Source organism: Clytia hemisphaerica, unplaced genomic scaffold (genome assembly GCF_902728285.1).
Source record: "Clytia hemisphaerica strain Z4C2 unplaced genomic scaffold, Clytia hemisphaerica genome assembly, whole genome shotgun sequence".
Lineage (NCBI taxonomy): Eukaryota > Metazoa > Cnidaria > Hydrozoa > Leptothecata > Clytiidae > Clytia > Clytia hemisphaerica.
The window spans coordinates 732,797-754,997 of NW_027103551.1; the positions used below are offsets into that span (position 1 = coordinate 732,797).

Sequence of the window (22,201 nt, forward strand, 5' to 3'; positions counted from 1 at the left end):
GAAAGGAGCTTGTATATTGTATTGTATATAAATATTATCGAAGAGAAATAAGAACTTAAATTGATTAAAATCAAATATTAGTTGTTGACAATTCAATCTGTAGGTTGCTTTTTACGGCTTTGTCGTTTATCATTTGGTATTGAAGAAATAGTGTTGGGCCCAGGGTACCAAACCGGTAACTCAGAATCAAAAAACACCCTTTTAGAGTGATTTTATCCCAAAGATGTTGGGCTGTTATTTCCATGTTTTTGTCCAAGTATTTAGTAATTGTTATCTTTTTAAGAAAGGAATCCTTAAATTTTCATAAATTTAGGACGCTTTCAGTGAGTTGAAAGGGAAGCTTCACAGAGATATTCGAGGTATGTAAAAGGTAATTTAAGGGCTCTGACCAGCCATGTATAGACTATAGATTTCTGCCTGATGTAACTAACAAAGCTATGTCATGTTGAAATCAAAACTGAAACTGAAAATTTAAAAATCGCAATGAAAAAATTTCATGAAAAAGAAAATGAAGACTTTTGTATGGAGCGCCATAGCTGCCTTTTGTGATAAACAATTCGTTCATGCGATATAAACCATTCGATAAATCATTCAATTTTGCGATTAATCATTCGATAAATAATTCGATGCGATAAATCATTCAATTATGCGATAAATCATTCGATTATGCAATAAATCATTCGATTATGCAATAAATCATTCGATTATGCAATAAATCATTCGATAAGCACATTCGATGCGATAAATCATTCAATTATGCGATAAATCATTCAATAAATAATTCTATGCGATAAATCATTCGATTATGCAATAAATCATTCGATAAGCACATTCGATGCGATAAATCATTCGATAAATCGTTCGATTTTACGATGAATCATTAGATAAAGCATTTTCTCACAAAATAAATTTCGAATGCAATTAAAACGTTCGATGCCAAAAAAATGCAGCGAAATCATTCTTTCAGCTATTTTCCGAAGCAATAGCGAAACCTCGACTGCAGGAACAAGAAGTATCACCAAACAACAAGAACCTCCCCTTATCCCAACCAAGACAAAATCATTCAGAAACCTACTCATGTGATGTATGTGGGAAAGTATTTCAAAACAAGGGTGGAAGGACGAGACATAGAAACAAATGTGTCAAAAAGCAAGAAGACATTCCAGCGCCAACGACAATTTCACCATCAGAAAAAGTGACGTCAGAAAACTCAACCAACAATGACGTAAACGAGAATGTAAAAGCTACCCATGATGCGGAACTCAACCCATCCAACATGAATGAACTTAACAACGAACCACAACTATGGGGTCCACACACAATCGAAGATCTATCACAAATTCTCAGCGCAACATACAACGAAACAACCAAATGGAAGAAAAATTTGTTCAACCTCCCCAGTGGTGCTGCCGGCAAGCGCTTTGTAGAAGAATGCACCCGCTTGATCAATGAATGGAACAACAAATCTACTCTATCGAACATCGCTCTCAAAGCTCTGTTTATCATGCCCTGTCTCTTGCTACAAAAACCTTCCAAGTCTTCGAAATCCAAAGATCACATCAAATTTTTGGACCGACGACTGAATCTTTGGGAGCAGGGTGATTTTGACGAGCTGACAAGAGAAAGCAGAGCTATCCAAAATCGAATTCTCAGCTCCACCACCAAGAAGATATCCACGATCAAAAAACGATTTAGTGATCTGATGTTCCTTGGTAAAGTCAACGCTGCATTAAAACTCTTGTCAAATGAAAGCTCGACTGGTCTGGTTCCGATCAATGACCAGATCATCAACACACTTCAAGAGAAGCACCCACAAGCACAACCCAAATTTGACGATCTTCTTCTTGAAGGTCCAGTGGTCGATGTTCATCCCCTGACATTTCATGTGATTGACGCAGAACTGATTCAGAAGATGGCGGCTAAAACAAAAGGGTCATCGGGGCCCTCCCAACTTGACTCAAGCATGTGGCATCGATTGTTGCTTTCAAAAAGTTTTGGTGACCGCTCAAACGATCTGGCGAAAGCTATCGCCAAAATGGCCATCACGATGTGCACCGAAAAATGTGATAAAGAGAATGGCCGTGACATGGAGGCTTTTCTTTCGTGCACTCTTGTACCACTCAACAAGAATCCAGGTGTACGTCCCATTGGCATCGGTGAAGTACTTAGAAGGATTGTTGGGAAATCAATAACAACAATTTTAAAGAAAGACATACAAGATGCTGCTGGAAACCTACAACTATGTGCAGGACAACTCGGAGGTTGCGAGACTGCTGTTCATGCAATGGCTGATATCTACAACGACGTTGAAACTGAAGCTGTTCTTCTGGTGGATGCAAGCAACGCGTTCAACAGCATTAATCGTGCCGTCATGATCCAGAACATAAAGATAATTTGTCCACATTTAGCATTGTTTGTTGAAAACTGCTATCGCCATGAAATTCGATTGTTTGTAATTGGTGGTGTCGAGCTGAAATCCACTGAAGGTACCACACAAGGTGATCCCATTGCAATGGCTTTATACGGTCTAAGTTTGTTACCACTAACAACTTATCTCAAGAAGAAATCAGCTCGAATCAAACAAGTAGCATATGCAGATGATCTTACAGGAGCTGGCAAGATTAATGCACTGAAAGCTTGGTGGGATGTTCTATCTGAAGTTGGTCCAAATATCGGATATTACCCGAAATCTTCCAAGTCGTGGTTGATAGTCAAACCAGAATATGAAGAGTATGCTAGAAGCGTCTTCGCAACAACTTCTATCAAAGTGACTGTCAAAGGACGAAAACATCTCGGCGCCCTGATCGGGAATGCAGCTTTCCGCAAGGATTACATCGAAGCTAAAGTTGCAGAATGGGTCAAAGAGCTCACTCTTTTGGCGACGATAGCATGTTCACAACCACAAGCTGCGTATGTTTCATTCGTAGTTGGATATCGCCAAAAATTCAACTACATATTCCGTACGGTCAAAGACCTCGACGAATACCTGATGCCACTCGAAAACGTCATCAGATTCCACTTGATTCCCGCCTTCTGCGATGGAAGACAATGCAATGATACTGAACGTCGTTTGATGGCTTTGCCGACGAAATTCGGGGGACTTGGTATCATAAATGTAATAGAAGAAGCGAAATTCCAACACGAAACGAGCCTAAGTGCGACGGCCGAATTACGAGATCGTGTCGTAAAACAATGTGAAGAGCCCGTTGATTATACAAGCTCGATTTCGATAATCAAATCGAGAAAAAACCAACGACTAAAGGAATATGAGGAAACCCTTCGGGAAATTGAGCCTTCTTTACCATCCATTGAGCGCAAAGCACTGGAAATTGCTCAATGTCCGGGTGCTTCATCGTGGTTGACGACTCTTCCTTTGAGGGAAGAAAATTTCATATTGAACAAGCAAGAATTCTTTGATGCGATTTTCATGCGGTACGGTTGGCAGATGAGGAGACTACCGGTCAAATGTGCATGTCAAGCATCCTTCTCCATCGAACATGCACTTTCTTGTCACCTCGGTGGTTACGTCATTCATCGTCACAACAACATCCGTGATGCGTTAGCGATGATGTTGAAAGAAGTTACACATGATGTGAAAATTGAACCCGCATTATTGGAACTCACAAGAACTGATAGTGCTGATTTTAAAAAATCAGCTATTTGTGGTAATGAGGCAAGGGCCGATGTTAGTGGTAACGGTTTTTGGACACGGTTTCAGAGAGCATTCTTTGATGTTAAGGTTTCAAACCTTCTAGCTCCGAGTTATCGTGAAAAATCCGTTTCAACTACATTAGCAAGCTTTGAGAAGCAGAAGAAACGAGCTTATAACCAACGAATCCAGGAAATTGAGAGAGGGACTTTCACACCATTGATTTTTGGTGCTACTGGCGGAACTTCCCGTGAATGTTCGATATTTTTAAATAGACTTTCTGAGAAAATCTCAGAGAAGCAAAATTGCATGAAGAGTGTCGTGATCGCCGGGATTCGACGCAAGATTTCCTTCATCTTGATCCGATCAGTTGTTGCTTGTCTGAGAGGTGAACGTGCGAGTCGCACATTTACCCCAGACCAAGTAGCACTGAAAGATCAAAAGCTGAACGAAGTCTTGTCGTCTTTCCGTGAGTGAGGTTTTGATATTTTCATTTTTATTTATTTATTTAAAGACAATTAACTTTTGTAACACAAAAGACCCGTGCCGGGACTGGCTCCGGTAATAGTATATACCAGTTTAAGAAAAATTTGACATAATAAAGCGCGGAAAATCAAAAAAAAAAAAAAAAAAAAAAAAAAATGCAAGTAAAAAACATTAAAATCAATTTTGTAATAATTAGCGCGCGGCATTGGAGAGTGTGATTAACGAATAATTGCTCTCTACAAGATGCAATTAACGATTAATTGCTCTCTTTGAGGGCGTGCCAAATAAGAAAAAATAACCCATCGTGCCATTAATCGCATAATCGAATGATTTATCGCATCGAATATTTTATCGAATGATTAATCGGATAATCGGGTGATTTATCGAATGGTTTATTGCATGATCGAATTCTTTATCACATAAGGCAGCTATGGTGTTCCATACTTTTGCAAAGAAGAGTATTGCTTTGAGGACCTTATTTTCGGCAAGGAAAGATTTTTTGAAAAAATTTTGCGTTAGATGGTGTACCTTCACCAAACTAAAAATAAGTTTTCGGAAATTTTTTGTAAAACCTTCTTTGCCACAAAATTTCAAAAATCGTGGTTTTCGACCAATTTTTCATTCCAAATTTTCGTAGAAAAAAAGTCGTAATTTTTTATACATCCACTCAGAAAAATTTCCCGAAAATTTTCAAATAGAATAATTCTTTGCGGACAATTTAGAAAAAAATTCAAAACAAAAAGGTCAATTACCCATTGAAACTTAGCACTTTTTGTTAAAGAGGGTATAATTTAACATTATATCAACGTCTTTTTAAAGTTCATAACGTTTTTTTTTTAACGTCTTAATCAAGAAAGTTTCTTGTTGTAATTAAAATCGTAATTAGTTTTGACAAAATAAATTACCAAACAACTTGTAAAGACAGATTTTTTTATGTGTCAGGGAACCCAAAACAATAGTTTTATCTTTAAATCCCTTGACATATTTTCTGACTATGGTCAGAGCCCTTAAGGCACGCACAAACTAATTACTCTTTTTTGCCTCCGGCCGATACTGAAACTAAAATCACCTAAATATACTCCAAAATTAAATCCGAATACATGCAAAATTTCATTTGCTTTTAACGTCTTTCCGCCCGTAAAAAGGTTTTGCCAGGTAACTTGAACTAAAATCCTGTTTGATTTTTTATTAGTCCTTGAAGTATTATTCATTCAAGTGATATGGTTCAGTGATAACTTTTCACCAAAGTTAATTTTTATTCCCTTGGTAACAAGCAAAATAAACATACACGTGTATCCTTTAAAAGACTACAAGGCCTTTTTTTTCTTGAATAAAATATTTGACGTCAATTCTAAATTCACAATCTTCAAAACGGAAGATAATCGCAGATGAATTCTTTTTCTAGTAATTTTATACAAAATGGAGCAGGTAAAACTTTTTATAATTTGAAGAGTTTTCAAAGCTTTGAGAGCAGGTAGAAACATAAAAGTAGTCGCAATTTTGAAACATGTAAAATTTAGATTGAAAACTTATTTTTCAATTGCTTTCACGAAATGAAAACTCAAATCCGGGAATATAGGGTTTGAAGAGCCAGCTAAGTATAAACCGGACTATTGTATACAGACAAAACTAAATCTAGGTCAATAAATGAAAAATGTGACTTTTTATTTAGTTCTGAGTAAATATGTAATGCACGCTCAACATTATAAATCACACAGTACTTTGTTTTCCCAACTTTTAGAACTTAGTTTTGCCAAAGTCAGTCAATTTATTGGCCAGCGAATTAAACGTACAGAATGTGTCAAAAGATAGTATTCAAATTGAAAACGATATTGACGCTTCTTTTGTTGGTGAAAGAGATGTTAGTCCTACGTCTGATTGGTCTATCTTTGCAACATGTGGATGTTCATTGTTATGGATCTTGGCGTATCTTATTTGTATGGAGATTTACGGATATATGTAAGTAGAATGATACCTTTGTAACGTTTGTAATTTTTAAGTCATCTTTTTTGGTCGTTCACTTTGGCAATGTTAGATGAACTACCCGAAGGTACGTATTGCGGAGATGTCCTGGAGTTTTTATAAGATACTTCACTAATTGGTCATTTAAAGTAATAGAGATGACGCGTTCTTTAGAAAAAGTAACAAAATTGTTTTATTACAGGCTAACGACCAACCAAATCAAGAAAGAGCTTGTAAAAACTCCAGCTTGTCCCGTATTGCGGGGGGTTGGGCAGGGTGAGCATAGCCCCATCACATCAAATCTTAAACCTTAAGAACTATGTTTTTATCTAATTAGGGTTTTATTGCGTTTACAAGGTGCAAAAACATGAAAGATTTTCATTTTTGCCTAAAAATCAACACAAATAATGTACTGTGTGTACAGTGTACAGGGAGTGAAAAATCGAGGAACATGTCAGAAAATAGAGAGTTAAAAATATTGTTTTGAGCTGTACGCATAGGCGATTGTGAAATTACCCGGGGGGGGGCACTCCATTTTGAAAGCTACCGTACGTTCGACCCTTACAGTGCAGGAAAGATTTGGCTGAAAATCGATTTTCCTTATAGTGCAATTTTTCGAAATTTTTTGCCCTTTTCAGAGCAAAATTTTTGAAATTTGTCAAATTCTACCTCAAAATTTGGTATTTTCTCAAATTTTACACCCTTACAGTGCACTTTTTCCAAATTGCTCGCAAATCAACCCTTACAGTGCACTTTCCAAATTGCTCGCAAATCAACCCTTAAAGCGCCGCACGTCTGGTAGGTCACTTACCAGGAGTGCCCCCCTGCCCCGGGTGAAATTACCTTTACTCTCATGAATGAAATTCTGCTCTATCATTTTCAGGTTCCCAATCGTAGAAGAGTCGGTCAACACAACTATTTTTGAAGACTTGTATAACTTTGTGTTTGGAAAAGTAAAACACATTCCGAAAATTGAAGTATGGAACGATATGTACAAGTTATGGGGCGTAATTACCTTGTACTTTTCTCGATGTTACATTGTTTCACCAAAACTATTTTATGCTCGTAGAATTCGAAACTCTTTGATTGTATTGGTTCATGTTTGCATGGTGTCTGTTGCATTTTATTACTACAAGATAAACGGGTAAGTAGAGATCACCGTCAACAAGAAACACTCGTATATGATGCTTACTATTCGATGAGCTTCCTTATTGGATGAAAACCCGATTCCCCTTGAAAGTCGAATTAGAAAGCTTCAACTATAGCCCTGGGTGGAGTAAGCAGTGGCGGAAGTGTTTGTAGTGTTAAGTTTGTTCCAATCTTTCCCGCCACTGTTTTTTCCCGAATACCGCCGTGATGGCTGTAAACTCTGCGCATATGTTTTTTTCCGCGTTACTACTATCCCATTAACGGACGATAGCATCGTCTACCGTAGCTATATATCTCCAAAAGTAATCATACTGAAGCATGGATAAATTATTTCGGCTGGCTATAGGCTCATCATACTGTTTGTATATGATAATATCAATATATAACATTAATTTTTTATATTTTAGATTGACTTCACAATCGCTAATTTTGTCAAAACCGCCACCACCCCCGCCAACACCGAGTTTGATGGAACAAATTACACCCATCATGCCCTACATTCTTATTCCTGTAGTTATCGTATTTACAGTTTATTGCGTCGCAATTTTTACAAGTACTGCGATATTAACAACATTTGCAACTTTCTTTGCTATTGGAGTCAATACCATTTTAGGATGCCCTTCAAATAAAGAGGATAAGTAAGTAAACCCGTTTTTATATTAAAAAACAGTCATTTTTACCAGTCATTTTCGACGACGATGCGACTTCTTCAGGCAACAAACTTGAAACTGCCAACACTTTCCTTCATTGGAAGATCGAATGATAATAGTTAATGGATGCAAGGTAGAAAAAGGCGGCTGTTTAAATTAGGGCTAAGCATAAGGAAGCTTTATACCTAAACCTACCTCTTTTTATCGTTCTTGTTGTCTACTTTTAGCAAATGCAGGATTCTTTAGATTAACCCCCACCCTATCAGAGCGTTTGTCTACTTGATATTTTTTTCGTGCAAATGTGAAGGGAATCGATGAAACAGCCATTCGAAACCCAATGTATTTGAACTTATTCTTGTACCCTTGTCTATATTTGCGTTAAATGTAAACTTTTTTCCTAACTGGCATAAATTTGGCCGGGATACTGATATCGACGCTTAAAGTAAATATCTTCTTAAAATTTTCAGGTCCAATGGTGATGGTGAGGCTACTACCTCAATTGATGTTACTTCACCTCAAACAACCCTTGAAGAGGATATCAAAGAATGGTTGACAGATCTCGTCAACTTCTATATTAGTTTTGTTATTGGAATTGTGGTTGTCTCATTTTTTAGTTTAGCGCTTATAATTTACACTTTCTTATTTTAATAGTTTTATAGTAATATAATTTTGAATTTTAAATTTGCGTACCCATTTTATTCATACCCTAATTTTGCTATTTCCAAATTTGGGCGATTTTGAACGATGGAGAAGGAACCGAGGGATTGAAAATAAGAAATAAGAATATCCGTCAAATACTTAGAAAAGTTCGTCATTCACAGTCCTTGATATATTGCAAAGCTGCCTTGACACCCGACCGATACAGAGCATTGAGGGAGTGGAAGTGCCATAAAGAGACTATGGAAGAACGAAGAAAAAACGAGAAACGAATAAAAACGACAAAAAACGACAAAAAAACGACAAAAACGAAAAAACGACAATAAAGAACGACGTATTTTGCCATCGACAAACCCGACCGAAATTTACTGTACCACCCCTAGCGATTCATTCCCCTTAGTTCTATACGCTATTTAACCACTTACGGTTTAAAAGAACGCATGCGCAGTTTGTGGGCTCCAATTGGCTCATCCACTGTATGCATTGTTTGAATATCAATGAAGCAATTTATGGCCTTTTATATATTGACGTATTATACACTTTGTTCTGACGTCGTGTGTGCTCTTACTGAATAAATTCTTAGTTGAAAATAGTTTAGTTGTTATATATGAATTGCCTCATTTTTCTGCACGCACTCCAGGTAACTGAATATTGATTTGCTTGAAGGAAACCTATATCTAAACTTGAACTTTCAAGGATTCGAACAAATGTAATTAGATCTAAGTGTTGTGTAAATTCGGCTGTATTTGATCGCACCGAAAATCTTTCTTTTATTTGAGTCAGATCACCAAAAGCGAAAATCGTAGTGACTTACCAGCGGATTTCATCGTTTGAGTTCCGAGTCGTCTGATGGTTCTGAAAATAAGAAGAACGGTTTTGAAATACAGTTAATAAAAAATACTATTAAAATAGCAGAGTTCATAGCCAGAGAAGGCTTCAGAAGTGACTCGCGTTAAAAAACAGCAACATTTTTTAAACTTCTTACCCTCAATGTTAAACTTACAACCTTTGTCCAGGGAGTCAGAGTTTTTTCTTGCAAAGGTCGAAATTCTAAGGTTCTAAGATTCTAATTTCTAATTCTGATAAAATTCTAATTTTATATGGTCCAAATTTCTAAAGAAAAAATTTTCCTCTCTCCCCCAATGTAAATTTTTGCTTCGAATCAAAATTTTGACTTAACGAGAATATAGGTAAGAAAAAGTCGATGTCGGTAGTGATTGTTTCTGGCCATTTCCAGTACAGGTTCGAAGAATCCTCGCAATAGATTTTATCGGAGTTTTAGATTTTTCTAAAAAAGTGATGCATTCTGGGATTGTTTCGGGAGTATTACAATAGAATTCCCTCCAGGAATTCCTAAGAGATTTCTATTGTAATACTCCCGAAACAATCAAACAATGCATCGCTTTTAGAAAAATCAAAAACTCCGATAAGGTCTATTTTGAGTGATATTTCATGATAAAATTTTCTAGAGCATAAATGAGTAGAGCCTGGTGAACAGCAAAATCGGGTTAGAGGAAGTTGAAATTTAGGAGCATCAAGAGATTAGAAATAGTCTTATTGAGATTACCAAGATCCTAATTAATGTCAAAATCTGGAAATTCAAAATTCGGCCTGCATTATATAACATCAGAAACAATGTCTTTAAAAACTAGTGAAAATGGCGTCTTCATGATGAGACACTCCTGCGTCACAGACCCGATGACACTGGAAGATTTGGCCAAAATTCCGTCTAAAGTGGGAAAAAGACCCTACAGCTTCAGACAAAGCATTCAGCCCCACCGGGAAACTGACTTTCTTACATTCCCCTTTGAAATTCAATGTAAAAAATTCCACTTGAAAACCATTCCAACAGGAATTTAGCTTGGAAAAATAGAATTCCTATCCACATTATGATTTCGATAGCAATGTTTTATCCCCACACAATTTCCACCGGGGGTTGAGACAGGGGTCTTATGAGGTAAATGGTATTTAGTTTGTAGGATAGTTGCATATTGTGCACAGGGCTTAATTTAATTAACTTCCATGACATCAGATCTGAATAAAAGTTATTAAATTATTTGACGTCAATTATTTCAAATTTTATTTGAAAAAGTGTTTTGTATTTTCTAGAAATTTTCTTTCATCTATTTCTTAAACCTCGTTCAGTCTTATCGGTTGAGTGAACGAATATAATAAAGTGGAGTCGAGACAAAGGTACTACGGAAATAGTTTTCTGGATCGAGATAAGGTATTTATTTTTTTACATCAATATTTTAGTAAGAATCTGATAGTGTGTCCTCGTTTCAAATTGTTAATTCCTTGCTTACGTCAAGTAAAGGTCTTTTACACGAATATTGCTTTCAAATTTCCGAATTTTGAGCAAAATTTTAAGTTCAAACAGGATTGTTAAGTCAAATATTTATAGTAGTAAAGTAAAAGAATTCAAAAACTGACCGAACTAAAACCATTTCATGTATCTTTTAGAATTCCTGATCACTTGGGAATGGCTTCAAGTCAAATAGTTCTTGTGGTACGATCACAACGTCTAACTCTCGGAGTGAACGAAACAAACGTTGCTTCAATGAGGAGCATCTTTGCCGGTAACTTGGAAAGGGTCAGTTCCAGTTTACTACAAAGGAATAGTCCTTCGATGGAGCGTATAAGTAATTCGATTATGAGAATGGTTGATTCGAGCCATTTACAACCACCTAATAATTCATTGAATATTGGGAACGGGAGCCGACAGCAACTCCTAACTTATGTAGCCTCCCAACACACTGTTTCATGGAGAAATGCAGAATCACACTTAGCAATTAACGACGCTGAAACCAGTGAATTACAGTTGCAACACAGCTCGAATCAGGACAACATTCGTGTATCGCTTCGAGAATCTTTCAGCGATGGAGATAATATTACTTTTTTATTTATTCTATATTTATTTTTTCATTGCGAGGAAACAAATCATGATTCAATGTTGTATGATGAGAATGACGAAAGCATTATACAACAACTACAAAGTCGTACCTCCGAAGAGGTTCCCGAGGAAGTGAAAGCAGTTTCTGATGAATTGATCACCTCCAGTCAAAGCCATTTGATCAGAGATGATGCTATCGAGGCTTCATCAGATGTGATTAAAAAAACAGATGACATTCAAGTTTTGAGGTAAGTCATAGATCCTAGACTCTTAGAGAGCAAAGTAAAAGTTCGAAAGTTTAAAGTTCACTGTCTTTTATATTTAATACACCACCTTCTCACAGACCCGGTAAGATTTGTTCAGGCAGTGCGGATAAAAAAAAGGAAAAATTCGATAGGGATTGATATTCCCATATTTTTTATGCCTGAAGATTTCAATTCTTTATTTGTTTTCAAGTCAGAAAATTCATCGGGGACGGGGGAAATAGTAAATTATCTTGCAGTAAGGATTGGTTTATTTGATTATATTCTTCAGTGGGGCCAAAACTCGAGGGAAAATTTTACACCAAGGGACGATATTTTGGCCGATTTTTCTACTGGGAAAGGGTCCCAGTGGGTTTATGAGAAGGGGGTGTTTAATCTGTATTTTTCAAACTTTTTCAAAAAAATTATTTCTTACTGTTGACATTTTTAGCACTTCTTTGATTTAAGTGAAAATTTCAAAAGTGGTTTATTTGATATTTTTTGAGTTTCGTTCAAAAATATTTCGAGGATAAGGCCTTTACAAATTCCGGAAAATTTAATCCCCGCGAAATTTAATCTGATTAAGGTATTCTAAATAAGCAAGCTTATAATCAAAATTGAACTCCTAGTTATGAAATGTAATAGAAAAGTAAGGTAGTGTTTTTCGTTATTCAGAAGAGGGACAATCATCAACAAACGAGAACCACCCAACGACTATGACATTCTGATGGTGTGTATGGTATCCTGGTTTTTTCCAATGGTGTTTGCTCTGTGTTGTGCCCTGGATTCATATTTGTAAGTTGATTTTTGTCTTTTCTTTTAAATTTTCTCAGGCTGATAATCGAAGTATTGATTGACGTCAAATGAGCTTAGTAAAGCTCAAATTGCAGATGTAGAACGATAAACTCGGTATACATCTCAGGGATTCCCATTAATCATATTGATATTGACCAAAACAAAATAAGCCCTTTTACCAAGACTTTCTTTTCCCCGCTGAAAACGCCTAGATTAAAAAAAATGTACCTCACACATGGCGTTCTAAAAATCTACAGGCCTAGAAAGCGTACAGCGACTTTGATTTTTTGGAGGCTCAATTTTCTGAAAATAGTTGAAGACGCTGGAAGACGCCGCATGACGACGTCTCTTCGTAACATTTTAAAACAGTGATTTCGAACACCATGGACTTCAAAGCATTTTATTTAACTTATTACTGGTCTCTTTATAGGGGCCCGTATCCTGTACAATCAACCATATCATCAAAGGTCTACACTTTTATTGCCAGTTTTATGGGAAAACAAACACCAGAGATGAACATCTGGAATGATCTCAACAAATTATGGGGATACTTTGCTGTTTTCTTTTTTGCAGCGTACTTAACTCCTATCAGAAAAAGGTAAGAATATAGAACCATGTTCAATAGGCTTCTGCTCAGCCTCTAGCAAAAACACTTTCTTATATAGGAGGTATATCTATACGAGGTCTTCCCCAGCTGGCACACAACGTTGTTTTAACGTTGATCTAACGTTATATGGACGTTGTGAACGTTAGATTAACGTTGAAACAACGTTGTGTGCCAGCTGGGTCGATTCAGACTGCATGTTCATAGAGATTTGCATATTTTGCATAAAGAGAAGTACTTATTACATAGGTCACCTTTCATGGAAAGGGCTTTTAAATAGCATTTTTTGCTCTTTCCCGGATACACTGTACACTGCTAAGAGCAGGGTGGGAAAATTTCAATTTGGCACCCATTGTTTTATTCAAGAAACCTTACTAGAATATGGTCCAGGTAGTGAGGTAAAGTATTCTGATTGTTGGATCTATAGAAAATGTTCTTACATGATTTTTTATATTCTTATTTAATTTCCAGAGAAAGTCGACACCATGAAGCAGTTCTTGTTAAAAAAGCCAGTAGGGAACAAAAGCTCCGTAACATCATCATTGCTCTGACAAATGTTGCCTTGGCGTCGATTCTTTTTTGTTTCTACAGAGCTGGCTGGTAAGAGATCTGATAACCATTTTTTTAATTCAGTGAAAAAACCTTCAACCTGACAAGGTCCTTTCTTTTACTATTTTTCCGGTTGGGTTTTGAAAAAAAGGTGACTCTCAGAGTCCACATTATTTTCGTAGAACCTTTGTGACAATGTCTCATTTGAACTAAAAATTTATTCTTGACACGGTCCATTTAGTCAAACTGCAACAACACATCTCTGTTGGCCACCAAGGTCAGCAGTAACCCCCTCCCCTTTAATTACTTATTATACGTACAATCTGCGTCAAAACAAATTTAGAATTTTGGTTATTTCCTTGTTTTTCGAAATTTGAGGTTCGGGCGAGAATGTCGCTTTTAGGCTATTTGTTAAAATGTAATCGAATATTTCAATTCGGGAGGGGTTCATAGACTTCCAGGCTATATCGTGAGCCTCACCGGACAATTCTTCAACTTTTGGATCCTAAGGTCTTAAGTCTTAAAGCCAGTATTAAAACTCAAGAGTTAAAACTCTACCTAGCTTCCAACCAAAATTAGAGCGCTTCCAAATCATTTGTGGTTATAAGACTTTTCTCGAATATTACGACCTTGATTGCAGGTAACGAAGTTAAGTATCCACTGAATGAAAAATCCATTATTCCGAACGATTTTAAAAGCTAGTCACAAACAATGTTATATTTATTCTATTTTTCGATTTTTAGTATAAATTCTATTCCACTTTTTGCACCACCTCCACCACCTCCACCAAGCCTCTTGGAAACAATTAGTTATTACGTTCTTTTCGCGTTTGTAACTTCATTGGTCATTTATCTATGTGTCAAATCCATAATGGTGTACATTGGAATGGGCGCCAAAAAAGGAGCATCTTCGTACATGATGAAGAATGTTCACGAGAGTGAGCTAAAGGTAACAGATGAACACCACAAGGGCATTTATTGGAGAAAGGCACTAAAATATCTTACATTTGCAGCTGCTTTGGTTCTATTGACTGTTCTGTACTATAAGTACAATACTATCTTTGATATTCTAGGGTAAGCATTATCTAAATTTGTTATTGAGGACTTCATTCCAGTGTCTCCACTTACTAAAGATTAATTATGTGTTTTCAGTAAACATAATCTTTTAGTGAGTTAAACCATAGTGTGTTTTACCCTCGAAATTATTAAATCTTATTGGTTGAAAAAGATGTCACATGACTTTCCGTGGCAAAGAATTCAACGTTGAATGAAGTGAAAACCCGGGGGGGGGGGTACTTAGGCAAAAATGGATGATGGGTATGTGCGGACGGTAAGGGTCGGTTTTTTCACCTTTCAAAGTCAAAATCAGAAAGTTTTAAATTAGAGACTTCAGCCTCCCCACTTTTGAGTAAATGAAATTTTTTTTCTCGAATTCCTATCAAAGTTTATCTCATTTAGATTCTTCGGCCTCCCGACTTTAATGGTTGTTCAGCTGGGCCTGTTTAAAGACAATATTCATTTCTTCATCTTTTTAGGTTCAATACTCCACCTCCGCCACCCGAGCCAACCTTGCTTCAAAATATATTGTGGGCATTTATAAATGTTTTCACTGGCATTGTGCTTGTACCAGGCTCGATTGCTATTGTATGCTTATGTATACTCATTGTTAGCAATCCTTGAATCAATTTACGATCATTTATTTACTTTGTATTCTTTTTAACTCTTTGTAGGATATGTAAAAATCTAGTTTTATTTTTTGAATAAATTTTTTAACCTTTAAATTTTCTATATCTTAAAAATCCATTTTACTCTTATTTCCAATGTCGCAAGAAAAACAATGAAGTTGAGCTTCTACCTGATAACTAGCTCATAAGAGGCCCCCTCAGCGGTAACTCTGATAACGATATCACGCATTTTTTGTCTTCAATCACGATGGCGAAAATCAGCAAAGAAAATGGCTTATCACGCATCCCTTTAGAAAATTCCAAATCACGATCACAGTTTGACCTCTCATCACACAATGACAAAAAAAAATTCCTAATCACGTAATCACGCTGCACAAAAGTCCGTATCACGTCATCACGCAAACCGCTTGGGGGCCTCTATAACTTAGCAGAAAATGTTTTGCTATTAACTATTAAATCTGAAACCTTTTTAATGATAAAATGTCCCGGGGGGGTACTAGGATTGATGGGTGTCGGGTATGTGCGTGCCAGACCTCTGGACCCTTACCCTTAGAGAGACTGAATTTTGGTGAAAAGGTGACCCTTAGAGAGACTCAGTGTAGAAAAACCCAACCCTTAGAGAGACTTTTCACAAAAAATTTCTATAATGTGCCAAAGAAATTCAATTTTTAAAAGAATTTCTCCAATTTTCGAAAAATTTCTCTAATTTTTGAAAAATTTTCTCACTTTTTTTAAAAATGTTCTCACTTTTTTGACTTTTCACTTTTCTTTGACCCGAGTTTGTGAAAAAACCGACCCTTAGAGAGACTGATTTTGACTTTTGTTGTTTTGGTAACCCTTAGAGAGACTTTGGGAGGGTGAAAAACCCTACCCTTAAGGCACGCACATACCCAGCACCCATTTTTGCCTAAGTACCCCCCCCGGGTAAAATGTTTTGAGTAGCACAAATACCAAATTTCTATGATCATAGAAATAATGGAACAGGCTTTAGATCTCATTGTGCCAATGGTGTCATAAAAACCAGCTAAACCATGTACTATCTTAAAATCTTAAGCTTACCAAACTTTAGGTAATGCTCATCCAAACTATGACAGGTTTTAGGTATCAAGAGGTTTTAAAAAAATATTGAGTAAATAATGTAAATTTGAATCTTAAGAGTCAATGTTATTGGTAACTAGGCTGGTTTTTGGGAGCGCTGATAAATTTTGATCGACCTGCTTGAAATGATCCTAAGATTCTTAACAACTTTTGAAATCTGAGGTGCAACTTGTTTGTTCTTAGGTTTTATCATGTTGTTACAATTATGGTTAACTACAAAAAGAAATGTGTAGACACTCTTTTTTCAATAAGTGGATTATGACGAGGCTCGGCTACTGTTCTTATTCTTTGGCACTTTGAGCCTCAAATTCTTCTTATTTAATTTGTCCTAAAATTATTTTTGGGTATAAATGAGGTTTAAAAATGATTTACCTGACCCTTTCTAAAAAATTTTGCTTGCTTGTCACCAGCCCTTTCGTGTATCTTTTTTTATTAGGGGAAGCATTTTGGAATTATAACATCATCAAACCGTCAAGATTGATAATTAGACATCCAGATCTTCCTTGCACTAAGTTCCACAGTATGCTACACTATATGATTTACATGATTTAATACACTATATGATTTTATCTAAATTGGAAATTAAATGGCCGGGTCAAATTTCCTTTCTCTTAGCCCAATAATTTTCATATATACACATTTTCCACCGTAGCCGCCAATTGCCGCGCCGGCATATTCTTGTCCGTTTTAATACCCTAAAACCGTCCCAGTTTTCTTTTGCACCTAAAGACAATAGAAAAAAGCATAAAAAAAGGATTAAATCGAGTTTAGGGTGATAAATTAAATAATAAAGTGACACGCTCCTGACCGCGCGACTTACCGTCGAAGAGGTATATTGGATTTGACTTTCAATTAGCCAATGACAGGGGTTCAAGGTTTTCGGTGACGGTGCGTACGGGTATTACGGTATTTGAAATACTGTCAGTGACGATAAATTGCTTAAAAATGCTTCGGTATTTTAAAGGTTTGGTATTTAAATAAAAATGATATCGTTTGCTTACTCATCAGTTTTAATTCACAAACTTTTTCACATTGGATTGACACGGATGTGGAGCAATATTGGTCAGAGGAAGGAAAAACATTTTTTTGCTTATGACAGCATATAACAATTGTTTGCTTCGTAGGAAACTTCTAAAAATCGCTAGTGATGCTAAATTTTTCCGAGATTTAGAAGACTTCACTACTGTTTGCCAATTATATCAGTTCATAAATGAAGTTTCAGCAAGGTACCTTATCGGGGAAAACTTCGTCGGGGAAAAGTGACGAAATTTTGGCCAAGTGACGAATATTTTTCCCCGACGAAAATTTTTCCCGGCCATAATGCGTTTACCAACTACCAGCAAGTGACGAATATTTTTCCCCGACGAAAATTTTCCCTGACGAAAATTTTCTCCGAGGAAGTTTCAGCAAGGTACCCCTTACTCCTCATTTTAACAGTAAATCCTGCAGTAAGATACCTTTCCTCGACGAAATGGGACTAAAATATAGTCACCTTTTCTGATTTGAAGCTACAATAATAGCAGCTGCCACTCGTAGCCACGAATTTAGGTTTGAGGCGAGATAAAAACAATTGATCTTTTTTAGGGAAAATTCTCCTTTTGACCCCCCCCCCTAGTACATACTTACATACTTTCTGACCACTCCCTTAAGCAGTCTGACTATTATATTTTCCTGAGAGGAATAATTTCACTGACTTTTGAAAAAGAGAGGAAAAATGAAGAAGAAGAAAATGATTTTGCTTGAGCACGTATTAGCTTAATCTCTTCTTACTTGGACTAGGGACGTAAAGAGCGATTCTAAATTAGAGTGTTTTATTTCTTCGTCCTTGTTTAAAAGGGGTAAAATTTGGAAACATACTAATTACAGAATAGGAAATAGGAAATATTTTAATGATATCCTGGCTAGCGGCTGCAATGCTTAAAAGACACACACACACAGTGCGTGATTGAAGGCATGCTTCACACAATTTAATGAGAGGTTAATTACACTTGAAAATGCTTTTCGTACAGGTTTTTCTTGCATCCAATTTTCAATAATAATGTAGGAAGTTTATCTACAAATAATTACTCTTAATACGATCAACGGCTTCCTCATAAAATATATGCACTGTCAACGAAGGCAGTTTCGTAATTGATGAACACTAACTCTTTTACTGATATTTTTTTGAAACCACACCTGATTCTGAACGTGAGAACCAGTACTGGTGAGAACTGCATGAAAATACACCTTTCGACTGTAGGCGCCAATTGCCGCGCGGGCATTTTTTTGTCCGCTTTATCCCACTAAAACCGTCCCAGTCCTTTTTTCGCACCTGTAGACAATAGAAAAATCTGTCAAAAAAGGATTGGATCGAGTTTAGGGGGATAATTAAATGATTAAGAGGCACGCGCCCGACCGCGCGACTACGGTCGAAAAGGCGTATATAGTTATCTGATATTCCGATGGCGTATTGGCGGCCGCCCACGCTAAAGCTCTAAAGAAGCGGACGAGCGGACCAATATACCATCGGAGAGGTTTAGTAGGCCCTTTGATGTGCCGACATTGCCGATTTCTTTTTTTGTTTTGGTGACTGATTTTTACTAAATTTTCTCAAAGCCAAACTCAAAGATCATAGTTGACCGCCAGACAACTGAGCACAACTGACTGACCGACAACAGTCAAAGTCAGCCAAAGTCAGTCAAAGTCTCTAGCAGCAGTACAAAACAGACAATTTTGTCTTCAGAAAGATCTACAGACTTTTGTATAGGTAGTTTGTATCTTATTAACGATTAACTTCACTTTTTGTGTGCCAACAGAACAGCCCAATTTTGTAATTTTACAGAGCACATTGAAAATTCACTTTTGAGGTCCTGAAAACTATGAAAGTTAGTGTAACATGTCTAGGTTTAGAAGTAGGAAAAAGCAATAAATTCATGTTTTAAGTTGTATTTTCATGTAAATGAAGCTAAATTAGGGACTGTTTATGTTTGATTATTTAAGCAAGCTAGTACATGATTCCGAACCATAAGCCAATATGGTGCTAGCCCAGAAAATATAACAAATCTGATCAGACCTTCAGAGCAAAGCGTGTCGTAGCATATTTCTGCATCTGGTACCAGATAATGTATACAGCAGCGAATTTATTTTGTTAACGAATGTCTCAAAAGAAACTAGAATTTTGTGAAATTCGGCCTTTCTCTGAGTCAAGATCGGTCATGCAATCCTATGTAAGATTTTTGTTCCACGTGTATTAAAACAACGCCTAGAAAACTGACTGACCAAATGTAACATGAAATTTTTCCCAAATATTGAGATTTAGCTTTTAAACATACCGTAGGCTGAATCACAAAAAAAACTAAACAAAACTTCAAATGAGTCCATTTGAAGATGCTATAGCAGAATCCTTCAAATCCTGGTAGTGATCGTTAATTAGATAAAAGTAAATCTTTAGTTTTTACGCATTGAACTAAATTTCTTTGACACGCCCCTTGTAAGACCCTGCTATGAAAAACAACATACAATGGTAAACTCAAGATCGACCTGTAGGCCGAATGAAAAATTGCATTGGATTAATATTTGATGAATATGATCTTTAAATTTAGATTTTGGGGTAGTTCATGATTACACATTTTTTTAATATATAAGAATTAGAATAATTACGTTGGAAAGGATGAAATTTGCAAAATTTTAAGAATTTTTGAGAATAATGAGTTTCTTATCAATACTGAGCCTCAAAAATTTTGATCAATTTTTTCTTAAGTTAGGCTTTTCCAATTTACCGTTTATTTATCGACAGTGTAAATTAAGCTTAATCAAATTAGTGCTTTTGAATTTTGAAATTATTTGTTTTTTTTCCAAGCCTAAATAAACGGAAAGATTTTCTATATATCAGTTAAAAACATTAAATGCTGAACAGAAAGAAATGTTAAAATCTTAATATTTTCAAAAACTTTAGCGTTTCAAGATTTGCTTACGGAAAAGGGAACTTGTTAGAAAAATAAGAACTTCAACTCGGAAATAACAGATGAGATTGGTCTAAAAGTACGTTAATTTTTCCGGACCAAAATAAATCGAAATTATTGGAACCATTTCGCCGTCGACCAGCTAAAAAGTCCAATCTCAAATTTATTGCCTGAGAAAACAAAGAATTTTTCTGTTTGTCTGAGCATAAATTTTGATTGAAAACAAACTGACCCTTCTTTATGTAGATGGGACCCTCCTCACTATTCAAAAAGGGCCAATCTCAAATTTAAGGCTAGCTAGACAGAAAAACTGTTAGCTTTCTCAAACACTAATTTTGAGATTGCCACTTTTGATTTGTCAACGGCGATTTGGAAACACGAAATTCGGAGAAAAATGATCCGAGACACTTAGTCAAAACAGGTAATCTCTCAAAGGGTTTCAAAAATATAAAAAACATTTCTCTTAAAGAATTGATTTTCGATTTTTGGTCCGGACAAAACTTGGTCCTTAAGGTTTTGCTTAGGGAAAAGAGAAATTGTCAAAAAGATAATGCTCAAACAGTGGCATTCCAGGGGATTTTTTTACCAGCAGCCTCTATTTGACAAGCACAATCACAACTATAGTAGATCGACCCATTAAATTGTACAAATTGTTGTGTACGAGCAACACAATCACACCTCATGTTCAAAAAAATTACTAAAAGTGTCCATCACAGACGAAGGAAACTTAACGTCTTAATGACATCTAAAAAGTCTTGAAAACATCCAAAGAAAAATTTAAAGGATATACAGGGAAGTTGAATATATTACAACCACAAATTCCAACTTGCGAGTAAAAGTTCAATGTTTTTTAAACGCAATAACAGCGTGGGTTAAAGGTTTTATACGCCTTCTTTTTCTCAAATTATAAGATAAGAAATATATTGTATCCTCGGAAGGTTATACATCCCTTAACACGTATGCATACACAATTTCAATGGTTAAATTTTGGTTTTGGTATGCATGAAAAGTGGTGGCTCTCTTTTAGCAGGGGCAAAAAAGTAGGGATTTGTTTTGGATCGCAAAATTGGGTCGTGCCAAATTTTTCTCACGATCCCACATAACTAGTATAAAAATCGCCTTCCTCAAACTTTTTTTCAGATAAGGTACTGTTTCAGTTTCGATTTTGCTAGCTTGCACAAAAATGGTTCAAAATATAAATGCAGTTGTTGTGACCCCGCTGTACACTTTTACACTGATCAGAATATTCAAGTTAAAATTTGTCACTAAAGATACGATGACCGGAAGTTTCCCCGACGGACGTTTCCCAGACAGACATTTCCCCGACAGACAATTCCCCGACAGACTATTCCCCGAATGTCTGGTCGGGGAAACGTCCGTCGGGGTAACATTTTAACCAATGAGAAACTTTAGGGTGTTTTTCCACTGGCCGCTTAAGCTAACAGGATTGACAGAACGTGTAATGAAAAGTCCATCGGGGAAACGTCCGGTAATCAAAGATACTAGTTGTTTACCAAAAGTTTAAATCATTATGTAATTTTAAACTGTAAAATTACTCATTTCACCTGTGTTTATTAACGTGGCGTCCCGCCCTATGAGAATGCTGCTTCTAATTTAGTTTCGTACGGCATCAATTATACTCTGAAAACACAAACAAGGGCTAACTAACATGGCGGTGTTCAAGTCTCAGAAATTTCTTTACCACACTCCCACCCTACAAATATTTGTTGCCGTCAACTCTATTTCTAGTTTATGTTTCTTTATCACTAGCAGGAGACTAAATTTTCAAATACTGATTATAGGTTAGCTAAATATATCAATGCTAAACTTGATTGAAAAATG

At 36.2% G+C, this 22,201-nt stretch overlaps 2 protein-coding genes and 1 long non-coding RNA gene across 3 annotated transcripts in view; 2 read left to right on the forward strand and 1 right to left on the reverse strand.

Annotated features, from left to right (window-relative positions):
- Positions 1-22,201, reverse strand: part of LOC136800190 (uncharacterized) — an 88,110-nt gene that overhangs the window by 28,701 nt on the left and 37,208 nt on the right. Inside the window, exon 4 of the long non-coding RNA XR_010845680.1 lies at positions 9,368-9,408. This is a non-coding gene — a long non-coding RNA (uncharacterized lncRNA). The remainder of the gene's footprint in view (positions 1-9,367; positions 9,409-22,201) is intronic.
- Positions 5,511-8,544, forward strand: LOC136800075 (uncharacterized). Its single transcript, XM_067056684.1, has 5 exons — positions 5,511-5,563; positions 5,877-6,094; positions 6,981-7,241; positions 7,654-7,884; positions 8,364-8,544. The coding sequence occupies exons 1-5, from the start codon at positions 5,555-5,557 to the stop codon at positions 8,542-8,544; spliced, it is 900 nt and encodes a 299-aa protein (XP_066912785.1). The 5' UTR covers positions 5,511-5,554.
- LOC136800151 (uncharacterized) lies at positions 12,374-15,423 on the forward strand. Its single transcript, XM_067056764.1, has 5 exons — positions 12,374-12,483; positions 12,914-13,081; positions 13,559-13,687; positions 14,380-14,709; positions 15,171-15,423. The coding sequence occupies exons 1-5, from the start codon at positions 12,416-12,418 to the stop codon at positions 15,313-15,315; spliced, it is 840 nt and encodes a 279-aa protein (XP_066912865.1). The 5' UTR covers positions 12,374-12,415; the 3' UTR covers positions 15,316-15,423.

Coding starts and splice junctions, on each gene's coding strand:
- LOC136800075 (XM_067056684.1), top strand. Junction 6,095..6,980: donor ATGGAGATTTACGGATATAT/GTAAGTAGAATG, acceptor TATCATTTTCAG/GTTCCCAATCGTAGAAGAGT. Junction 7,885..8,363: donor CCTTCAAATAAAGAGGATAA/GTAAGTAAACCC, acceptor TAAAATTTTCAG/GTCCAATGGTGATGGTGAGG.
- LOC136800151 (XM_067056764.1), top strand. CDS start 12,416: ATGGTGTGTATGGTATCCTGGTTTTTTCCAATGGTGTTTGCTCTGTGT. Junction 13,082..13,558: donor TTAACTCCTATCAGAAAAAG/GTAAGAATATAG, acceptor TTTAATTTCCAG/AGAAAGTCGACACCATGAAG. Junction 13,688..14,379: donor TGTTTCTACAGAGCTGGCTG/GTAAGAGATCTG, acceptor TTCGATTTTTAG/TATAAATTCTATTCCACTTT.